The sequence below is a fragment of the Nelumbo lutea genome, chromosome 3, assembly GCF_056320005.1.
Source record: "Nelumbo lutea isolate HS-2025 chromosome 3, American lotus-T2T, whole genome shotgun sequence".
NCBI lineage: Eukaryota > Viridiplantae > Streptophyta > Magnoliopsida > Proteales > Nelumbonaceae > Nelumbo > Nelumbo lutea.
Window position 1 is genome coordinate 57,672,862 of NC_142686.1, and position 20,223 is coordinate 57,693,084.

Genomic DNA, 20,223 nt, shown 5'->3' on the forward strand with positions numbered 1-20,223 from the left:
GCCTAGTAATAGTCATATAGTTTAACTTACCCACTAACTTTTTCTGCCTCCTAGGATCCTCGGATTCTTTACTTGCATTTGTACTTAATTTGACATTTGGCTCCATGGGTGTTCTAGCTAGGTTGGCACTCAACAATCTTGTCTCCTCTAGCAAGTCAAGAACATGCTTTGGCACAAATTGATACCATGCTTCGACCTTGCAATTTCTATTTCCAAAAAATACTTTAGTTTACCAAGATCATAGCTAAATTATAACAACTTGTTGCTACCAATTATAACAATGTCAGCTACATATACCACCAACAAAGTCTTTCTAGCTTCAAAATCATAGCTAAATACTGAATTATCAACTTGACATTGTCTCATGCCGAAATCTTTTACACCTCACTGAATCTACCAAGCCAAACATGCAAAGGCTGTTTCAACCCACAAATTGTCTTCTTGAGTCAACACACCTTACCATCCTCCCCTGAATAACAACCCTTGGTGGTTACTCCATTTAAATCTCCTTAAGAAGATCACCATGTATGAAGGCATTCTTGATGTCAAGTTGGAATAGGGGCTGGTCATACATAGTTGCTAAGGATATCAAAACACGAATTGAGCCAATTTTGGCAATAGGAGAGGTCTCTATATAATCTACTCTATACATTTGTGAGTAACCCTTTGCAACTAATCGAGCCTTCAACTGCTTTATACTGCTATCTAGTAAGTATTTGACAGTGTACACCCACTTACAACCTACAACATGCTTAACAGGAGAGAGTGGTAAGCTCCCACGTGATTATGAGCAAGAGTAGAGAGCTCTTCCATTGCTTGGTGCCAGCCTGGGGGGGTATGGGCTTCCTGGACATTCTTATTAATAGACATAGAGGACAAAAAAGAAAAAAGATTTAGCAATGGAAAGCAGAAAGATGAGAAACAAAAACATAGAAATAGTATGAAGGTTGCAATTATGTTTACCTTTTCGCAAAGTAATGGGAAGGTCAAGGTCAGAAGGAGAAGGCTATATGAATTTAGAAACAACTGCTGGATTTGCTGATGGAGAAGAAACTGGTGGAGCTAGTAGTTGTCGATGAGTATACATTTGCTTGATTGGTGGTTGTTCAGTATTAACTTGCACTAGAGGTGAGGGGATCTTGGTCACAACTGGAACAATAGGAATGGGGTCATCAATTGGAACTGCAAGTGGAAATGTGAGATGAGGAGGAAACATCAGACCTATTGAAGAAAGGAATAGATTCAAAGAAAGTAACATCAAGATAAGGATGAATAAAAGTACACTTTGTAGCCATGAAAAGTACACTTTGTAGAGCGTGCGTTGAACTTGTAGAGCGTGCATTGAACTTGTCCATTCCAGGCCCTAGATTATGAACAAAATACAACCAAAAACCTTGGGAGTGAGCGGAAATGGAGATAAAGTCGAAAACAAAACGAAGAAGGGAGAATGACCTTCAAGGGTAAACATGGACATCTAATTAATAAGGAAATGTGGTGTAAGTAAACATCACTCCAAAATAGATTGGGAACACATAATCCGAAATGATCGAGCAATGTCAAGTAGATGGTGGTTCTTTCGTTCAATCACCCCATTTTGTTCCAAATATTGCTGAAAAGGTGTATAGAAATAATTTCAGCCATTTCCAGAACATAGAATCTTTATGTGAACACCAAACTAAGTGCAGATTTTAGCATGAAATTTTTGGAAAATGGAGAATAATTCACTTCTATCATTCATAAGATAAAGCCATGTCATCCTTGAATAATCATCTACAAAAATTACAAAATACTTATAACCATTTTTTTAATAAATTACAAAATACTTACAATGATTGTATGACATAGTTCTATTTGGACCCCAAATATCTGAATGAATGAAAGCAAAAGGACTACAAATTCGACTATCGAATCTAGGATTGAAGAAAACTGGACAATGTTTTTCGTATTGACATGACTCACATTCCAAAGAAGAAAGACGACTCAATGAAGGAACACGTAACTAAAGTGCCTTTAGAGATTAATGACCAAGCTTGCAATGCCACTAGAGAGGAGTAATAGAGGACTAAAGTGCGATTGTCGAACCAATGCTATCAAGATAATACAACCCACTGGCTTCATGACCTCCGCTAATCGTCGTACTCGTCTTGAGATCTTGAAAAACACAGGAAGAGTAATAAAATGTGATAGAAGAAAAAAGTGACTCGGTCAATTTACTAATTGATATAAGATTAAATGAAAATTTGGGTAGATATAAAACCGAGGATGATAATGAATCAATATCAACATTACCAACACCACAAATAGGAGGAATACAAAGTTCACTAGAGACACTCTTCTCTTCTACGAAGTATTTGTCCACCCTTTGTGTGTTTAGTTCTGTCCTGCTGCACTAGATTATTTATAATATTGATTGTAACCTTGTTATCATGATATGGTTTGAGAGGACAAGTTATTTTCATGCCCAGTTCAGTTAGGAATGATTTGAGCCACAACAACTTTGCAACACCATGAGCCATTCCCCTATATTTGGCTTCTACTTTTGACCTTGCAACAACATTCTGTTTCTTGCTTCTCCAAGTAGTTAAGTTTCCTCTAATAAAAATACAATACCCCAATGTAGACTTTCTTTCTCCTATAGAACTTACCTAATCAGCATCGGTAAGTACCTCAATCTCAAGTCTACTATGCTTTTTGAATAGAATTCCCATTTCCATGACATGCCTTAAAATATCTGAAGATCATCTCAACAAACTTCATATGAGGCACCTTGGGAGCAAGAATGAACTAACTCACAACATGACTGCATAGGAAATATCTAGCATGGTAAGAGATAAGAATACCAAATTTCCCTCCTTTGATACCTTTCCTTGTCTCGGTAGTCTTCACCATCCAACTCCTACAACCCATTGTTCATCTTCATTGGTGCATCAATAGGTATACTCATTGTCATACCTGTCTCCTTTAATAGGTCTAGGATATGCATTCTCTGGAAATTGCACATTCCTTCTTTTGACCTTGCAACCTCATCCCTAGAAATTATCTATGGTGTCCCAAATCCTTGATCTCAAACTTAGAAGCTAAAAATTTTTTAGTCACATCATCTCTTCTAAGTCATTTCCAGTGATAACCATATCATCTACATAAACTATGAGAGTTGTAAGTTTTTAACCTTGTCTTCCTATGAATAGAGTATGGTCATTGCTTCTGAAATTTCTAAGCTATCCCAAATTCTTCATGGCTCTACATGGCTTCTGAAACCATGCACGAGGAGTAACAATGGCATCAATCTAGCCTCTCAAACCATATCGTCTTATTGCATTTCCTTTGTTGAACCACAAAATGCGATATGGTTGGGGGTGCTGAACAATCTTGAGCTGCAATTTATCTACCACTTCTTGAGAAACAAGATTCCCACTACTCCCGCTATCAATAATCAGGTTACACAACCAACTATACAACGTGTTCTAAAGACATTCTTTCTCAACCAGTCCCCAGGTAGTGGTTCTTGAGGTGCAACCATGGAGTGCTGTATCACTAAAGCTTCACCCTCAATGTCTCCTTCCAAGTTTTCTTCCTCTAAGGCATTAGCTTCAGTAGTTTCAGCCACTTATCCATCCTCAACATGGCCTGTATCATCCTGCTGTTCATCAATGGCCTCATCAATTGGATGTGTTGCACTGCAATCCTTTCTCTAGGACCTTGTCTTCTTCCTAGTCCTAAATCACTTGCTACGTCACCATCCCTAGCAGCATTTTTAGATATAAGTTGAGCAAGACACTCAATTTGTTCATGTAGCCCTCTTATGCTTCTTGAAAAACCTTTATAGTGAAATTTTGCAGTCTTCTACCACCCTTTTTTTTGAACAGTAACTGAAAACTTTTATTAAATAAGAGAAATATAAGTACAAGAAAAGGGGAGATAACATGTCTTAACTCCCCACCAATAGATTACAAGAAAAACTTAGAAATTAGCCCAAAATAAAGAATCCCTATTCACCCCTTGTTTGGCTAGACCATCAGCAAGTGAACCTCCATTTGAATTTCTTCCTTTCATTACTGAACCTCCACATGCTGCTGTTATCTTCCTTTATCCATCTAATCACCATCTCTAAGTCTTCTACCACCCTTACCACGTCCACACCTTGCAACCATAATAAAATAGGAAAACACAACAAGGAAATGAACTTTGAAGCAAACCCAAGGAAAGAACTCGTGCTATACCACTTGATGTAGATGAAAAAACAAATTATATGCAACACTTCAAGTGTACAACAGTAAACACAAGAAGTACCAAGCTGAAAACAACAAAACAAGTTGGATTGTAAGGGATTTCAGATCTGAATTTGAAGAACTCCTGAGTTTGAAGTAGAACCCCTCCTTTTATACGACTCAATGTCTTGTTAGAGAAGCCCATTAAAAGATGAGTTAGTTACTTATATATACCCTATACATTTGAGAAACTACTCATATATACTTTGAACTTTGAAAAGTAACTTATATGTACTTTGCTGACCTTTTCAAGGTTTAAGTCTAACACATAAGATTTTACAGACAAAATCATCCCTGACTATTTATTAAATTTTCAAAATATGCCATTTTCTTTATTATTATGGTTTCTCTCCTCTTTCTTTTTCATCTGCTTGTAAATAGATGTCTGAGAAAAGGGGTGACATTATTATAATCGGTGGTATTATTTCTCTTATTTTTCTTCAACCAGAAAAGGGTTGCATTATTAATATAACGGTGTTGGGTATCTTAATGTCATCGTCTCATTCAAATTTCAAACTCTTCTCTCCTTTAGCATAGGGCACAGCATATGAATCATCTATATCAGAATCTCATAGCCACTTGAAAATTGAATATAAGCTTGTCCTTAAAAATCTAAAATAACTTGCAGATTGAATGACTCCAAGCATTGATTTTTTCAAGATAAACTTTCATGGAAGAAGAGGTCAAGATATTTCATACTTGGGAAGAATAAACCGTGTCTAACTAGCTTTCCCAAACAAACAATACCTTCTACAATACCAATCCATTTATCCAGAAATTCAGATGGAGCACTACCTTGAGCTTTTATTAACAAGTCCTCCAGTCAATAGTGCCTCTTGAGTCTTGAGTATCCCACCATTAGGGATAATCAGCCTTATTTTTTCCTTTCATCTTTTTTGTGAAGATGTTGTAGTTGTGAGAATGGTCACTGGAGAAAATAGGCACAGTGGAACAAAGAGGTAGGGTTCAGGTTGCTCAGTTGCACTCTCTTGGTTTTGGAAACAATAAATCTCTATTCATTCGGTTAGGAGAGTAGAGGAAGGACGAACAAGGGTAAAAATGAGATTATAAAAGGAATTTAACGGTGTATCAAACAGCTCTAATTTTTTCTTTAACAGATGGCCTATTTATGTTATGTGGGGCCGTCCTATAAGGTATATATAAATAGATTTTGAAAGATTAGGGTACATTTAAGTAGTTTCCTAAATATACAGGATATAAGTAATTATCCATTAAAATATATACACATAAGCCCCAATGATTTAAAAGGCACGCCTAGGTGCATAGGCGAGGCGCATTTTGGGGTATGCGCCTCGCCTAGGTCCTAGGTGCATCCCTTTCAAAAGGCGTGCGCTTGGTGCGCCTAGGCATGTGCCTGATGCGCCTTGCGCCTTAGCCTATTTGCTGGTGTTGTTCATTCATTCATTGCAATAAAATATCTTCTTAAAAGGCAATGAAAGTTGAAAAAACATTATTTTTTATGTGAGAAATAAGAATTTCAGACCCTAACATAGACTTGTTTGGGCTTGCCTTGAGGGGCATGGTACAAAGGCGACTCATAGAATCAAGAATGCAATATGTTTTACATCACATTAGCTATTTGAAGCAATGCAATTAGGGAAAAAAAGAGATTGTGAGTTTTACATGCTTGGAAATGCTTTATATGTTTGCTTTTATTTTTAAATTTTCATTTGAATACACTTTACATGTTATGCATTTATTTTAAAATTTATGTTTATATTTTTTATTAACATTATGTTTAATATTTTTTGAATTTTTTGCATTTTTAAAAAAAATTTGGCATTTTTTTGAATTTTTTTTTTATTTTTTAGCTTTTTTTTTGTAATTTCGCCCCTTTCTTAAAAAGGCGCGCACCTTGCGCCTCAGGCACAAATTGGCCCTTGCACTTTTTTTGCGTCTTGCGCTTTTAAAACACTGATAAGCCCCTAGAATATTTCCCATTCACAAACAACTCCTTAAGAACAAAATAACTTCAAACAAACCCCAAAAAGATAACTTTTGTTACAAAAAGCCCTAAGAGACCAAATCCCAACTGATGTGTACAATTGTCCCTAACCAGAATCTGAATTTTTAAGATGACGAAAATACCCTTAGACCCAAACTGTCAACAAAGCTAACCCAAAACATGGTTTAAAATGTCCCTAATTTCCCCAATATTTCCACGACATATTTCCATTTCCATGGCTAGCGACATGAAATTTTCTTGGAATTGACATTTCCCCAATGAACACTACAAGCACTGTGGAGTACGACAAATAGTTTCCACAACATATTTCCATTTCCACTTCCATGGGTAGTGTCATGAAATTTTACTGGAATCAACATATTTCTTAGTGAACACTAAGAGTTTTTTTCGATGTTTAAAATGCCCAAAGGAATATGTGGAATTTTGGAAAAGTTGATGAGAGACTTCTTATGGGAACTAGGAGAGGAGAAAAAAGATCATAGGGTTAGGTGGGATATAGTTACCAAAACCAAAAGTGATGGTGGGCTTGCTTTAGGCAATTTGCAAAAAATTAATGAAACTTTGCTGGGGAAATGGCTTTGGAGATTGACTTTGAAAAGGGATAAATTATGGGCTCAAGTTGTCTTAAATATTCATGGCAAGTGGCGGATGCCTGGGACTCTGGAGTTTCAACTAGGGCTATGAGGGCTTCTCCTTGGAAATCAATTCATGCCATACTTCCTTCTTTTCTTCTTCTAATCAGGTATGATATGTGCTCCGGTAACTGCTTTTGGGATCATGTTTGGGTGGGAAGCACTCCGCTGAAAGAACTTTTCTCTTCCTTGTATTCTTTATCATGGTTTAAAAATGAGCCGGTCTCCACTGTTTTGACCACCTCTAATACAACCATTGATTGAAATTTGGGTTTTAGAAGGGTCCTTAGAGAACCGGAACTGAACCTCATTGCTGACCTGCTAAATATCCTTGAGGGGGTGGTTATTGACCCCCTTAGGAGGGATAGTAGGATTTGGGCTCCCTCCTTCGGGTATCTTCTCTTGCTCCTCTTTCTTCAAGGAACTGGCTCATTCCCTTCCTGTCTTTGGAATCCCTTTTCCAGTTTTGGAAGTCTGGGGTAGACCAATTCCTCCCAGAATTAGTGTTTTTTGTTGGGAAGTTTTCCATGAAAAGTGTAACACTTGCGATTTACTTCAAGGAAAAGTCCTAATTGGTGTTTATCCCCACACTGGTGCATCCTTTGTAAGAAGAATGGTGAGACTTGCTATTGCTTATTGGTTTCTTGCCCATTTGTTTCAGAAATATGGTGTTGGTTTTTCTCTCTTTTTGGTGGCAGGTGGACCCCTCCCCCAAATGTTCAAAGCCTATTTCATTCTACTACTGTTAGGGGGCTGAAGAAGAGAGGGAAAATTCTGTGGAGGTGTGTAAGAGCAGCTGTATGTTGGACAGTCTGGGAGGAAAGGAATCAACGAACCTTTCATGGGAAAGAAAGAAATAAGGGTGTAATCATTGAACTGATTTCTGTAAGGGTGATCCATTAGGTTACGAATTTGCAAAGTTTTGAAAATTATTCAGGAGACATCATCAGGAAGTGGAAAGAAGTGGCTTGGTCAGTTCCAAGAAAGAATGTATCCCACCCAATTTGGTCCCCTCCAGTTTCAGGTTTCACTAGACTAAACTTTGATGGTAGTAGTGAAGGAAATCCAGGTCTATCGGGTATAGGGGGAGCCTTCAGAGATGATGAAGGTTGAATTATTGCATTGTATTCTGGTTCTATTGGATGTGGGACTCTCTTAGTACTGAAATATTGGCTGTCTTGGAACGGTTAAAAAGAGTGCAAGAGTTAAATATCAGAAAATTGATAGTGGAAGGTGACTCTAAGTTGGCTATGAATTGGTTGATGAAGGATACTTCTAGTTTGTGGGAGTTTCTGAATGAAAAAAAGAAAGTTAGGCATCTCACCCAAAATATGGAAGTCAAGTTTCAATGGATAAAGAGGTGCGCCAACTCCTTGGCAGGTTCATTGGCCAAACAAGGGTTGGGAAGAGTTAATTTCTTCTGGGCAACATTGTAATCTGAATTGCTTTCTCGGGAGGGTTAAGAATTTTTACCCCTCCTTTTGTACCTTTTCTATTATTATCTTTTAATAAAAGTCTCTGTTATTTATCAAAAAAAAAACACTAATAGTACTATGTGGAGTTCAAGAGATAGTATTATAACATAAGTTGATAAAATATTGTAAATATGTTAAAGTACTAATTTTATTGTTTGCCTAACTTACATGATTACCATTTTGAGCTAGCTCAATATTCATTTCAAACATGAAGTTAAATATTAGTTTTTTGTTTGTGTAATAGATTATTTGGTTGATCTATTACAAACATTTGCAGTTTCTATGAGTTAGAATTTTGCTTTAACTCATTTATCATGAAGCTCTGAATCTTAAAGTTTACAGGGCAACTTTAGAACGTATTGTTTTGTCTATAACCTTAGTTTCTTAGCTTTGTTTAATGATTATTTGGTTGATCTATTACAAACATTTGCATTTTCTATGAGTTAAAATTTTGCTTTAACTCATTTTATCATGAAGCTCTGAATCTTAAAGTTTACTGGGCAACTTTAGAACGTATTATTTTGTCTGTAACTTTAGTTTCTTAGCTTTGTTTAATGATTTGCAATAACATAATAATTTAAAAAAGGTGTGACCATGCTTCTTTTATCATTTCATAATATATCTTTCTGTATTTTGCATATTTTAAAATGTTTCCACCATGTTAAAATATTTCTATACGATATTTCTGACATTTTTGACATGTTTCTTATATTTGGATGATCAACATTTTCACCGACATCGACATTTTAAACCATGACCCTAAACAAAAATTTGGGATCCTATTACAAAAAGATGGAAATGCAAAATACATTCACATTTTTTCTCTTTTTTTTTAAAATTTTTTTTCCTTTTCTTTCTTTCTTTCTTTGTTTTTTGGCATCATCATTGCTGGCACGGAACAGTCGACTACAAAGCCTTCTTTGAGTCATTGATTAGAGGGCTTCTAGAAACCCACTGAAACAGCCTCTTCAGAACCCACTGGAGAGGCATGAATACCTACTAAACAGAAAAGCGACCACTCCTTTTTGGTGTCTCCTTGATCCTCCAAGTGGGTGATGAGCTCTCTTTGAAATAGTATGCTGAGAAGTGGTGAAAAAATTCTGGGTTGACTACCAGTGCTCTGATACCAAGTTCTTGGTTCGATCTGCACTGGTTTTAGTGCTAGGGTAAGAGATAAAGACAACAAGGAGAAGAAGAGGAAGAGAAGAGAAAGTTAGAACTAGAGGAGAAAACCTTCGGTTCAGCTAGAGAACAAAATACTATTCAATAAAATAAGGACATATTACGTAAGGAATGAAGATCATTCAATAAGTATGTGACATATATCAAAATACCCATGACCAAGGATCAAAGTATCGGTATCGGGTATCGTATCAGACAACTTGGATATGGATACGGATACACTTTGGAAACACATAGATACAAACGAAAGATATGAAAACACATGGATACGCTAAGAAAATAGATATAAATTTCGTAAATACATCAACTACACTAGCTTTAAGGTCAAAATAGCTACAAATAAGATACAAAAAATAAGAAATGTATATTTTAATGATATAGATAAAGGAATGTATTACAATTAATATTATGGGATGCATAGATATCATAAAACTTTGTTGATAATCCATCAATAAGGAGTCTAAGACTCATATTATATAGATCTTTACAAATTAATGCATGTATAAAACCATTATTATATTTATTCTATTTAATTCCAAGATACAAACAAATGCTACTATATTTTAATTACTATATTAATTATTTTTCATTTTAATATTTTTACTTTTCAATTAACAAAAAAAAGTCAACCACATATTAAATTTTGAAATGTTTAATAAACAATATTTTTATTTTTGTAAATAATAAATATGTTATTATAAAATGTAAATCAAAATATCAATTGATAATTTATAAAATATATAATGTTAACATAAAATATTTCATATGTATATATAAAAATTTTTAAAAGCATATAATATTGCAAATTCATAATTTTTAATTACTAAAACGATTATTCTATTATTAACGCTTTTATTTCAATAATTTTTCTAAAATAATAAATAATTTTTATATAAATTTAATTTATTTATAGATTCAATATAATATTATATGCTTGAATATTTTTTAAACAAAATTTTTATTTTTATAAATAATAAAATATGTTATTATTTAGTGTAAATTAAAATATCAATTAATAATTTATAAAAATATATTAAAATTATATAAAATATGAATTTTAAGTACTAAAATAATTATCCTATTATTATTCTTTTTATTTGTATAAATTTATTGAGTAAAAAATCAATTTTTGATATAAATATAAATATGGTAGATTATTTATTTTATTTATATTTATAAATATTAAGTTTTAATATTATTCTATTTAATTTTATGTTGGAACTGTTTAATATAAAGATATGACATTTATTTAGATTATATTTTATAATACAGATAATAACAACAATTGTATTTCATTTACCATCACAAATTAAAAGATGGCTTAGTGGCTTAAATTGCTAAGCACCTTAAGTTGCGAGTAGGCTTGGGTTTGAGTCACGCAAGACGCAAACTTTTTTAAGATGGAATTTGCGCGTGTATCTGTGTATTGTGCGTATCGGTCCATATTGGCCGATACAGTGCGATATGCACCGATACGGTACTGTATCGTAGCGATACACATGACTGGCATGATACAATGCCAGTCATAGCATATCCCGTATCTGTCACCACCGATACCTTTATGATATGCCCCGTATCAGACGTATCGTATCGATATTTAAATCCTTGCCCCTAACTGCAAAATCTAACAAGTAGTTGTGGTTCCTTGTCCAGAGTTGGTGCCGAAAATACTTGGCTCGCTTATACTACTTCAGGCTAAAGAAGGCAGCCATTACCACGCAGTGTGCATGGAGAGCAAGAGTTGCTAGAAGAGAGCTACGGAAACTTAAGATGGTGACATTTCTTTCCCTTTTTTGTTCTTTATGTTGGTTCTTTTTCTAAATTCAATTTATGATATTAATGAAATATAGATTCCAATATTGCATGATCATATTGTTAATGTTCACAAACTTGTCTTGTGTAAAGTTACATTGCTATTATGTCCAAGCAGTCTTGTTTTCTTCCGTATGCAACTTAGAGCTTAACTATTTGTAGCATAAAATGATTATAGCATGCTTAGCCAATGGCAATCTAGTTGTGCACTTGAAATTAGGGTTTAAAGGGATAATACGAGAGAAACTGAACAAAGGGATGTCATGATAAGAGTCAATTCCCACTCTTAAGGAACCAATACATATATACATGCGTACATACATACATACATACATACATGTACAATTACATAATTGACCTTACAGGGCTAAAATAGAAAGGATAATGAATTAACGAGATAGGATACAACAGGAACATTGGTAATACAATATAATACTCTCCCAATACCTATCATCTCTACACTCCCTCTCAAATTGATGCGCAGTCATAAGCGTCAGTTTGTCCACAAAACATAGATTTTCAGATCTAGTCATAGCCTTGGAAAAGATGTTGGCAATCAGCATGTCGGAGGTTACATGTGGAAGAGTGATAGAGCCAATAAGAGTCAAGTGTCTAATAAAGTGATAGTCCACTTCAACATGTTTAGTCCTCTCATGGAATACGAGATTAGTAGCAATCCTAGTGGCACTAGTATTACCTGCATGGAGAGTAAGAGAAAGATCAACATCGAGGTTAGCAAGGAGAGACTTTGGCCAAACAATCTCACTGTAGACAGAAGACATAGTACTACACTCTTTTTTAATAGATGACTTAGAGATTGTCTGTTGCTTCTTGCACTATTAGAGGTAAGAGATTCACTCATAAACACACACTATGTTGCAGTAGAACATCATGTGTCAAGGCATCTAGCCCAGTTTGTGTCAACATATTACCTAGTTGAATTGGTAAAGATGATGAGAACATGGTCACTGAGAGAACCAAGAAAGGAAAAATGGGAGGGAAGTACAGAGAAAAAACAGAGTTGGAGAAAAAGGAGAGGCCTTGTGTAAAGAAAAGGGCAAGGAGATTAGATCTGAAGTGGACAACTTGGGAGAAAGGACAAAGGGGAAGAGGACCCGGTGATTGACCTAGTTGATAGAATGGGGCATAATTTATAGATATCTAAGGATGTGAATGCAGAAACTAAGAAAGGAAAAATGGGGAGAGGAAAAAGGAGAAAACTAAATGAGGTGGAGAAGCTCATTAATGATGTCAAAGGGGACGAGTTTAGTGCTAGGGGAGGAAGAAAAGGAGGTTTATAGAAAGAGGAGCGCGAGGGTAATTTTAGCTAGGTCAATGAAGGTCTGGAAAGTGAGGTGTGTAGGAAGTGCCACAAAGAGAAGAGTGATTAGATTTGCTGAAGGAGAAGCTAGACATAGTGTTGATCCCGGAATCCAAAATTTAGGGGGTAAATAGGAAATGGATTAGGAGCTTTTGGGGGGAGAGAAAGATGTTAATGGCGTTTTTACTAGCATGGGGTGCTTCAGGGGGAATAACAGTTTGGAAGGAGGATATGTTCCATTGTAATGAGGAACTAGTGGGAAGATTCTCAGAATATTCAGGATGGGTTTGAATGGGCTCTCACCAATGTTTATATTCAACTTTTTATAGAGAAAGGAATGCGATGAGGGAAGAGTTAGCAGATATTAGAGGATTGTGGGGAGGACTTTGGTGCCTAGGAGGAGAATTTAATGTAATCAGGTTTGTGGATGAATCAAATGGAGGAAGACAAAGGGTTTCGTCAAGCATAAGGAAATTTAACAATTTTATTGAGGTTTTTGAGTTAAGAGATATCCTTGTAGGTCAACCTAGCTTTACATGGTCTAATCTTCAAGTTAACCCTATCTGTTCTAGGTTGGACAGATTTTTATTGTCTTTATACTGGGAAGACCATTGGACGGGTTTGATTGGAAAAACATTACCTAGAGTTACCTCAGATCACTGGCCAATTTGCTTATTTCAGAGGTCTACTGCTGGAGGCCCAATTCCCTTTAGATTTGAGAACATGTGGTTTAAATGGATTAGAGGTTGTGTGCAAACAAGCCACTTCTCTTTTATAGTTAATGGAACGACAATTGATTTCAATGAAGGGCTCCTGAGGTCATAGACAAGGTGATAAACTTTCTCTCTTTCACTTTACACTGGTGGCTGAGGTACTATGTAAGTTGATCCTGAAGGTTAACTCCTTGCAGTTGTTTAAGAGTTGGGTTGTAGGAAGAGATAGCTTTTTGGTGTCCCACTTGCAGTTTGCAGATGATACTCTGGTTTTTTGTGATGGGGTAGAAAATTTGAAGTTAGTAGTGATGCTCTTTGAAAGGATATCCAATTTGAAAATCAACTGGTCTAAATGTTTATTGGCTGGAATCAAAGTGGAAGATGATAATTTTAGAGCAATGGCAGATTCGTTGGTCTGTGAGAAAGGAAATTGGCCTCTGTGTTATTTGGAATTACCCCTTGGTGGCAACCCTAGATCGATTAGTTTTTGCACACCAGTAGTGGAAAGGTTTAAGAGAAGGCTAGCAATTTGGAAAAGGAATTATATCTTGATGGGTGGCAGAATCACATTGATCAAATCCATTCTAGCAAATCTCCTATAGTGCTACATTTTGGTTTTAGAATGCCCCAAGCAGTGGTAAGAAGAACTGAAAAGATTATGAGAGACTTCCTCTAGGAGCCTAGGAAAAGAAGGTGGTGCAGCTGAAGGAGGAAGGGGGACTAGGCATTGGAAATGTTTAGTTGAAAAATGGTTTTGGAGGTTTTGTAAAGAAAATGAGAAGTTGTGGAGTAGAGTTATATCAAGTATCCATGGGCTCTCAAACAATGGGTGGGATGCAGGCAGCTTGCATAGAGCTACCATGGCTGTTCCCTGGAAAGCTATCCATGACATTCTTCCTATGTTCCTCATTCACATAAGGTATGACTTGGCTTTGGGTCAGAGAATTAGGTTTTGGGAGGATATTTGTGTCGGGGATTCCCCCTTGGCTGAGGTCTTTCCCTCTCTCTTTGGTCTCTATAGCTTTAATGTAAAACCCGTGTGTGATTTTATCAATTCTTCCTCTTCCCGTTCATGCTTGAGTTGGAATTTGGATTTTTTTAGAAATCATAGAGAATCTGAAATTTCTAGTGTTCCTTCTTTTCTTAGCTTGTTGAATTCAGTGGTCTTGGGGGGGGGGGTGGTTCTGATTCCAGAGTATGGGCCCTTAATCAAATTGGGGATTTTTCTTCCAAGTCCTTTCTGAACTCTCTTGTAGCTTCCTCCCTTTCTCCTTCCTTCCCTGTTAAGTAGATTTTGTCTCGGTCTATTCCTCCAAATGTTAATGCTTTCTGTTGAGAAGTGTTTCATGGCTCCATTAACTCCTGTAATTTTCTTTAGAGGAGAGGACCAAATTGGTGCTTGTTCCTAAGTTGGTGTGACTGCATTTCATCTACTAATTTCCTGTGCTTTTGCTATCTCTGTATGGGAGTGGTTTGCGTTTCTTTTTGGTTGCAGATGGCTTCCACTCGTTAGTTTGGAAGGTTTATTTAGCTCTCATACCTTTGGTTACTCTAAAAAAGGGGTCGGATTTTGGGGATATGCACAAGAGTAGCAATAGTTTGGACAATTTGGGAGGGAAGGAACTTAAGAATCTTTGAAGGCAAAGAAAGGAGTAAGGAAGCTGTGATAGAAGTTATAACCTTAAGGGTGGCACATTGGGCGACAACCTTAATGCTCTTCGCCGGTTTTAGGTTGAAGATATCTTCAGGTCATAGGGTCTAATCTAATAGCTCATTCTTCCTCTAGAAGACAGAGTATACAAGGCCTGTTCACTTCCATGTGCTGGATGGAAGAAATTGAACTTTGATGGTAGCTGCAGGGGCAATCCTGGACCCATTGGGAATTGGTGAGGTAATCAGTGGAGGAAATGGAGACATTCTAGCCATGTACTAAGGGTTCAGCATAGAGATGTGGTGAGATCAGTACTGATGGCAGCAGTGTACATAGTAGAGAAAGCTAAAAAAGTGGGAATTGATAGGTTGATTATTGAAGGTGATTCAAAAATAGTTGTGGGTTGGCTGAAAAAGAGGAAGGAGTAATTTGGCAGCTAAGGAATGAGGTCAGGCGCTTCAAACAGATATCTAAAGACATGACGATCCAGGTTAAGTGGATTAGGAGACCTGCTAACAGTTTGGCTGATGGTTTAGATAAACAAGGAATTCAGAGACGATCCATGTTTTGGGCTGTTTTGTAATTTTTCAGATAGTTTTTAGGCCTGTTGTTTGTGCCCACATCTTGTTGACTTGTTGTATTACTTATTATTTTATTGAATTAATGAATTAACTTTGTGTTGCTGATCAAAATTGTTGAAATAGTTTATTTTATTTCTTGTTTATTATTTTCTGTCTTGTTAGGGTCCGTTTGGCTGGTCTAAATTCTTTTTTATTTTCTGTTATTGTACTTTATTTACAGCAAGGGCACAAGGGTCTTTTTCCCTTTTATTTTAGACGCCCTATAAATACTAATAGAATCTGGCGCCGCCAGAACTATTCCTTTGTCGCCAATCTCTCTTCTCTTCTACCTTCTCTCTTCTTCTTCTCTTCCCTTCTCTCTCTTATTTCTAGTCGGCTTTACTGTCAAGATTGTATCAGAGCAGGATTATTGATTGTGAGAGCAGATCAAACAATTTTCTTTCTATTTTGACTTGCTGAATCTGGGCTGAACAAAACTGATCTATGACTGGTACAGTCCTTTTTTTCTCTTTTACCTTTCTTGGTCATGTACTAAGAGAAAGATCAAATGAATCTGGGCTGCTGAATGTTGTCAGACATTTGTGAGGTTTATACCTCTTTTTTCTTGGATCGTGTGATCCTGTACCTGTGAAAAGGTGACTGTAGATCACGGATGACCCGTTATCTCCAGCTTTTGGTATGATTACAAGTGTTCAAGGATCTCTCCTGATGGTTAATGTTCTTAGACATTCTGGAAGGTTGGTAGGTTGGGACTGTTAACCCATACAGGTCTGAAATCAGTCTGATCTTGCCTTTTTTTTTTCTGGAAATTGGTGCTGTTTTGTGCTCAGTTTGAGTCCAAACCAAAGTGTGTGTGTGGACTGACTACTTGATTGGAGATAAGTTTTTTTTTTTGGTGTAAGGAGGGATCCTAAGTTGAGTGTTTAGACTGAAATTCTTTTTTGACCATGTCCTCTGAGAATTTTGCTACTTCGGGGGTTTTAGGAAGTCAAAATGGAGTGAGTGGGGGAATGGTTATGAGTTTTCCCATGGCTGTAATTCCCTTTGATGGATTTAACTACCTTGAATGGTTTAGGGGAATAAAACTCTACATCTCTGCTAGGGGGGGAAATAGGATATATTAATGGGAAAGTGAAGGAACCGAAGAATGGAAGTGCTGATTATGATAGGTGGAACCAAGAAAATAGTATTGGTGATGTCATGGCTCTTGGTTTCCATGCTGCCACAAGTAAGAAAGACATTCATGTGAGCTAAAACAACTTGTGAAATATGCGAACAAGCAAAATCTACTTATTCAGAGCAAAGGCGCTATGCCAAGATATACCAATTGCAAGCTGAATCCTCTACTTGCAAGCAGGGGGAGAGGAGTCTCTTAGTGTACTACTGAGATCTGACATCAATCTGGAATGAATTGGACCACTATCAAATGTGAATTGGAAATGTGATGAAGATGCAAAGGCATACAAGTCACTTGTCTCTTAGCAACGGGCATTTGCTTTTCTTTTGGGGTTGAACCCTTCATATGAGTTCATTAGAGTACAGATCTTGGGAAGTAAAGACTTGCCATCAGTTCAGGAGGTTTATGCCTTAGTCCATTCGGAAAAGAGTAGAAGTGTGATGAATTGTGCAGAGTGAGAGCCAATTGCCCTAGCTATTCGAGGAAGAATAGATTCTATTGTCAGAGGCTTCTTTAAGAAGGGTGATTCTCAAAAGAGAGTGGATGACAAGAGTTAATTTTGGTGCATTCACTGTCAAAAGACAAGACACACTAGCGATACATGTTGGGATCTCCATGGGATACCTAAATGGGAACAAGAATTGGGTAAGAAGTCAACAACTAATCAGGGTAAGAAACCAATCCAATAGAATCAGGAAAAGTATAACTCAATTAATATGGCATCTCAAGAGACTAGTCCCATGGTAACTCAGGAAACGCACCCTAGTTGTGACCTAAGGTAGAGATTATCAACTCCTTTCGTGACCATTTGGAGTTATATGGTAGGACTCTTCCCTAGATGGATTTTGGTCCTACTCCTACCCCCTTAGCGTCTACATCAAGTAACACTACCACTGCTTTCCATGTGTCATCTCGTACATCTGATTCCCCTTGGATAATTGTCTCTGGAGCCTCAAACCACATGATTGGTAAGTCAAATTTATTTCAGGCATATAACCTCCTCTTTGGGAGAGATAAGGTGAAACTGGCTGATGGTTCATTCTCCACCATAGCCGGTCAAGGAACTATATCTCTCCCACTCGGCCTTACCCTCTCTAATGTGTTGCATGTTCCTAAATTGCCTATAAATTTGCTCTCCATTAGCAGTATTACTCACTCCTTGAACAGTTCAGTTACTTTCTTTCCGTCTTCATGTGTGTTTTAGGATTTGGCCTCGGGGAAGACGATTGGTAGAGGAAGCATGGTGGATGGTCTCTACGTATTGGAGAATAAAGCTGGTCTTGTGGCTACAGTCTACAGAGTCCTTGAGTTCATCCAGTGAGAGTCAAGCCTACTTATGGCACAGTCGTCTTGGTCATCTTTCTTTTGGTTCATTAAAATTTATATTTCCAGAATTATTTAAGTCTTTGTCAGTTAGTAAGTTGCAGTGTCAGACATGTCAATTGAGCAAACATTGTAGAGTTTCTTTTCCTTTAAGAAATAAGAGATCTGAATTTTCTTTTCATATTGTCTATTTTGATGTTTGGAGCCCTGTTACTCTACCTACTAAGGTTGGACATAAGTACTTCATACTTTGATTGATGATTACGCTTATATATACTTAGGTTTACCTTATGCGATCTAGAGATGAAGTGCCCAAAATTGTGAATGGCTTTCAATGCATGGTTTTCACTCAGTTCCAAACTAAAATTCATATTTTCTAGTCGGGCAATGCAAAAGAGTACTTCCATAGTGATCTCACAGAGTTCTTTGCTTTGTGCGGATCTCTTCATCGAAGCTCTTGTGCTAGGACACCCCAACAAAACGGTGTTGCTTAAAGGAAAAACTATCACCTTCTCGAAGTAGCTCATGGTTTATTACTCCATATGAATGTTCCGAAACGCTTTTGGATGGATGCTGTTCTGTGTGCTACATACATCATCAACCGCATGCCATCTAGGTTACTAGAGTATAAGGCCCCACATCAACTTTTGTTTCCTACAACTCCATTGTCTCCCATTCCAATGCATGCTTTTGTGTGTCATTGTTTTGTTCATAACTTGTCCCCTACTTGCGGTAAACTTGATCCTCGTGCTATTCCTTGTGTTTTCCTTGGTTACCCTTTATCTCAAAAGGGTTGTCATTGCTATGATCCCACCTCACGCAAGTACTATGCCAGCAGAGTTCAAGAGCTGTGGAACCTGAAACTACGCAACCAACATCATCGGATTCTCCAGAGGTAGATCCTCCTCATCAGGAAGGTACACTTGTTCCTATTGATATGCCTGAACCTCTCAGTGTTGATTCCCCTGTCATTAATGATCTTGATGTTCCTATTGCTAAGAGAAAGGGTGTTAGATCCTGTACTACTAATCATCCTATCTCTCACTTTGTGCCCTATGATAATATTTCACCTTCATATCGTGCATTCCTTTCTTCCGTTGATAGTGTCTCTATTCCTAAGAATGTGGCAAAAGCTTTATCCAAACCTAAAGGAAGAAATTGATGCATTGCACAAAAATGGCACTTGGGAGTTAGTGGATCTTCCTGAAGGGAAGGAACCAGTGGGATGCAAGTGTGTGTTCACAGTGAAGCATAAGGCTGATGGAACTGTTGAAAGGTACAAGGCCAGATTGGTGGAAAAAGGTTTTACATAGGTATATGGAGTAGACTATGCAGAGATATTTGCTCCAGTAGCCAAGATGAACTCTATCAGGATTTTTCTCTTATTGGCAGCAAATCTTGACTGGGAACTTCACCAGTTGGACATTAAGAATGCTTTCTTGAATGGTGACTTAGAAGATGAAGTGTACATGACTCAACCTCAGGTTTTTGTGCCAAAGGTAGTGAGCAGAACGTGTGCAGGTTAAAAAAATCTTTATATTGGTTGAAACAATCACCTCAGCCCTAGTGTAGTAAGTTCCACTTAGCAGTTCACTAGATGGGGCTTAAACAATGCCAATCAAACCAACACTGTTTGTGAAGAAAGGTGAAGGGAAAATTGTAGCTTTAATTGTGTGTGGATGACATAATGATCACAAGAGACTGGGAGATTGGAATACAGAAACTGAAGAAATTCTTAGCCACTCGACTTGACGTGAATGATCTAGGACCCTTACATTATTTCCTTGGAATTGAAGTTTCCTGCTCTCAAAAGGGTATCTTTATTTTCCAATAGAAATATGTACTAGATCTACTAGAAGATACAAGCAAGTTGGGGTGAAACCAATTGACTCACCAATTGAACCTAACCATTAGCTAGGGAATAGTTAGGGGGAGTTCTTGAAAGATGTGAAGTTTCAGAGACTTGTAAGGAGACTCTTATATTTGTCTATGACCAGGCCTGATTTTGCTTATGCAGTGGGTGTCCTTAGTTAGTTCATTCACAATCCTAGGACAACTCACTTTGAAGAAGCTACAGAGAGGATCCTTAGATACCTCCAGA

General features: G+C 37.0%; 1 protein-coding gene across 1 annotated transcript in view; it reads left to right on the top strand.

Moving 5' to 3' along the window:
• Nucleotides 1-20,223, top strand: part of LOC148865147 (myosin-6-like) — a 149,485-nt gene that overhangs the window by 30,064 nt on the left and 99,198 nt on the right. Inside the window, exon 22 of the mRNA XM_088981329.1 lies at nt 11,198-11,317. Within this exon, the coding sequence (XP_088837455.1) occupies nt 11,198-11,317 (120 nt within the window). The remainder of the gene's footprint in view (nt 1-11,197; nt 11,318-20,223) is intronic.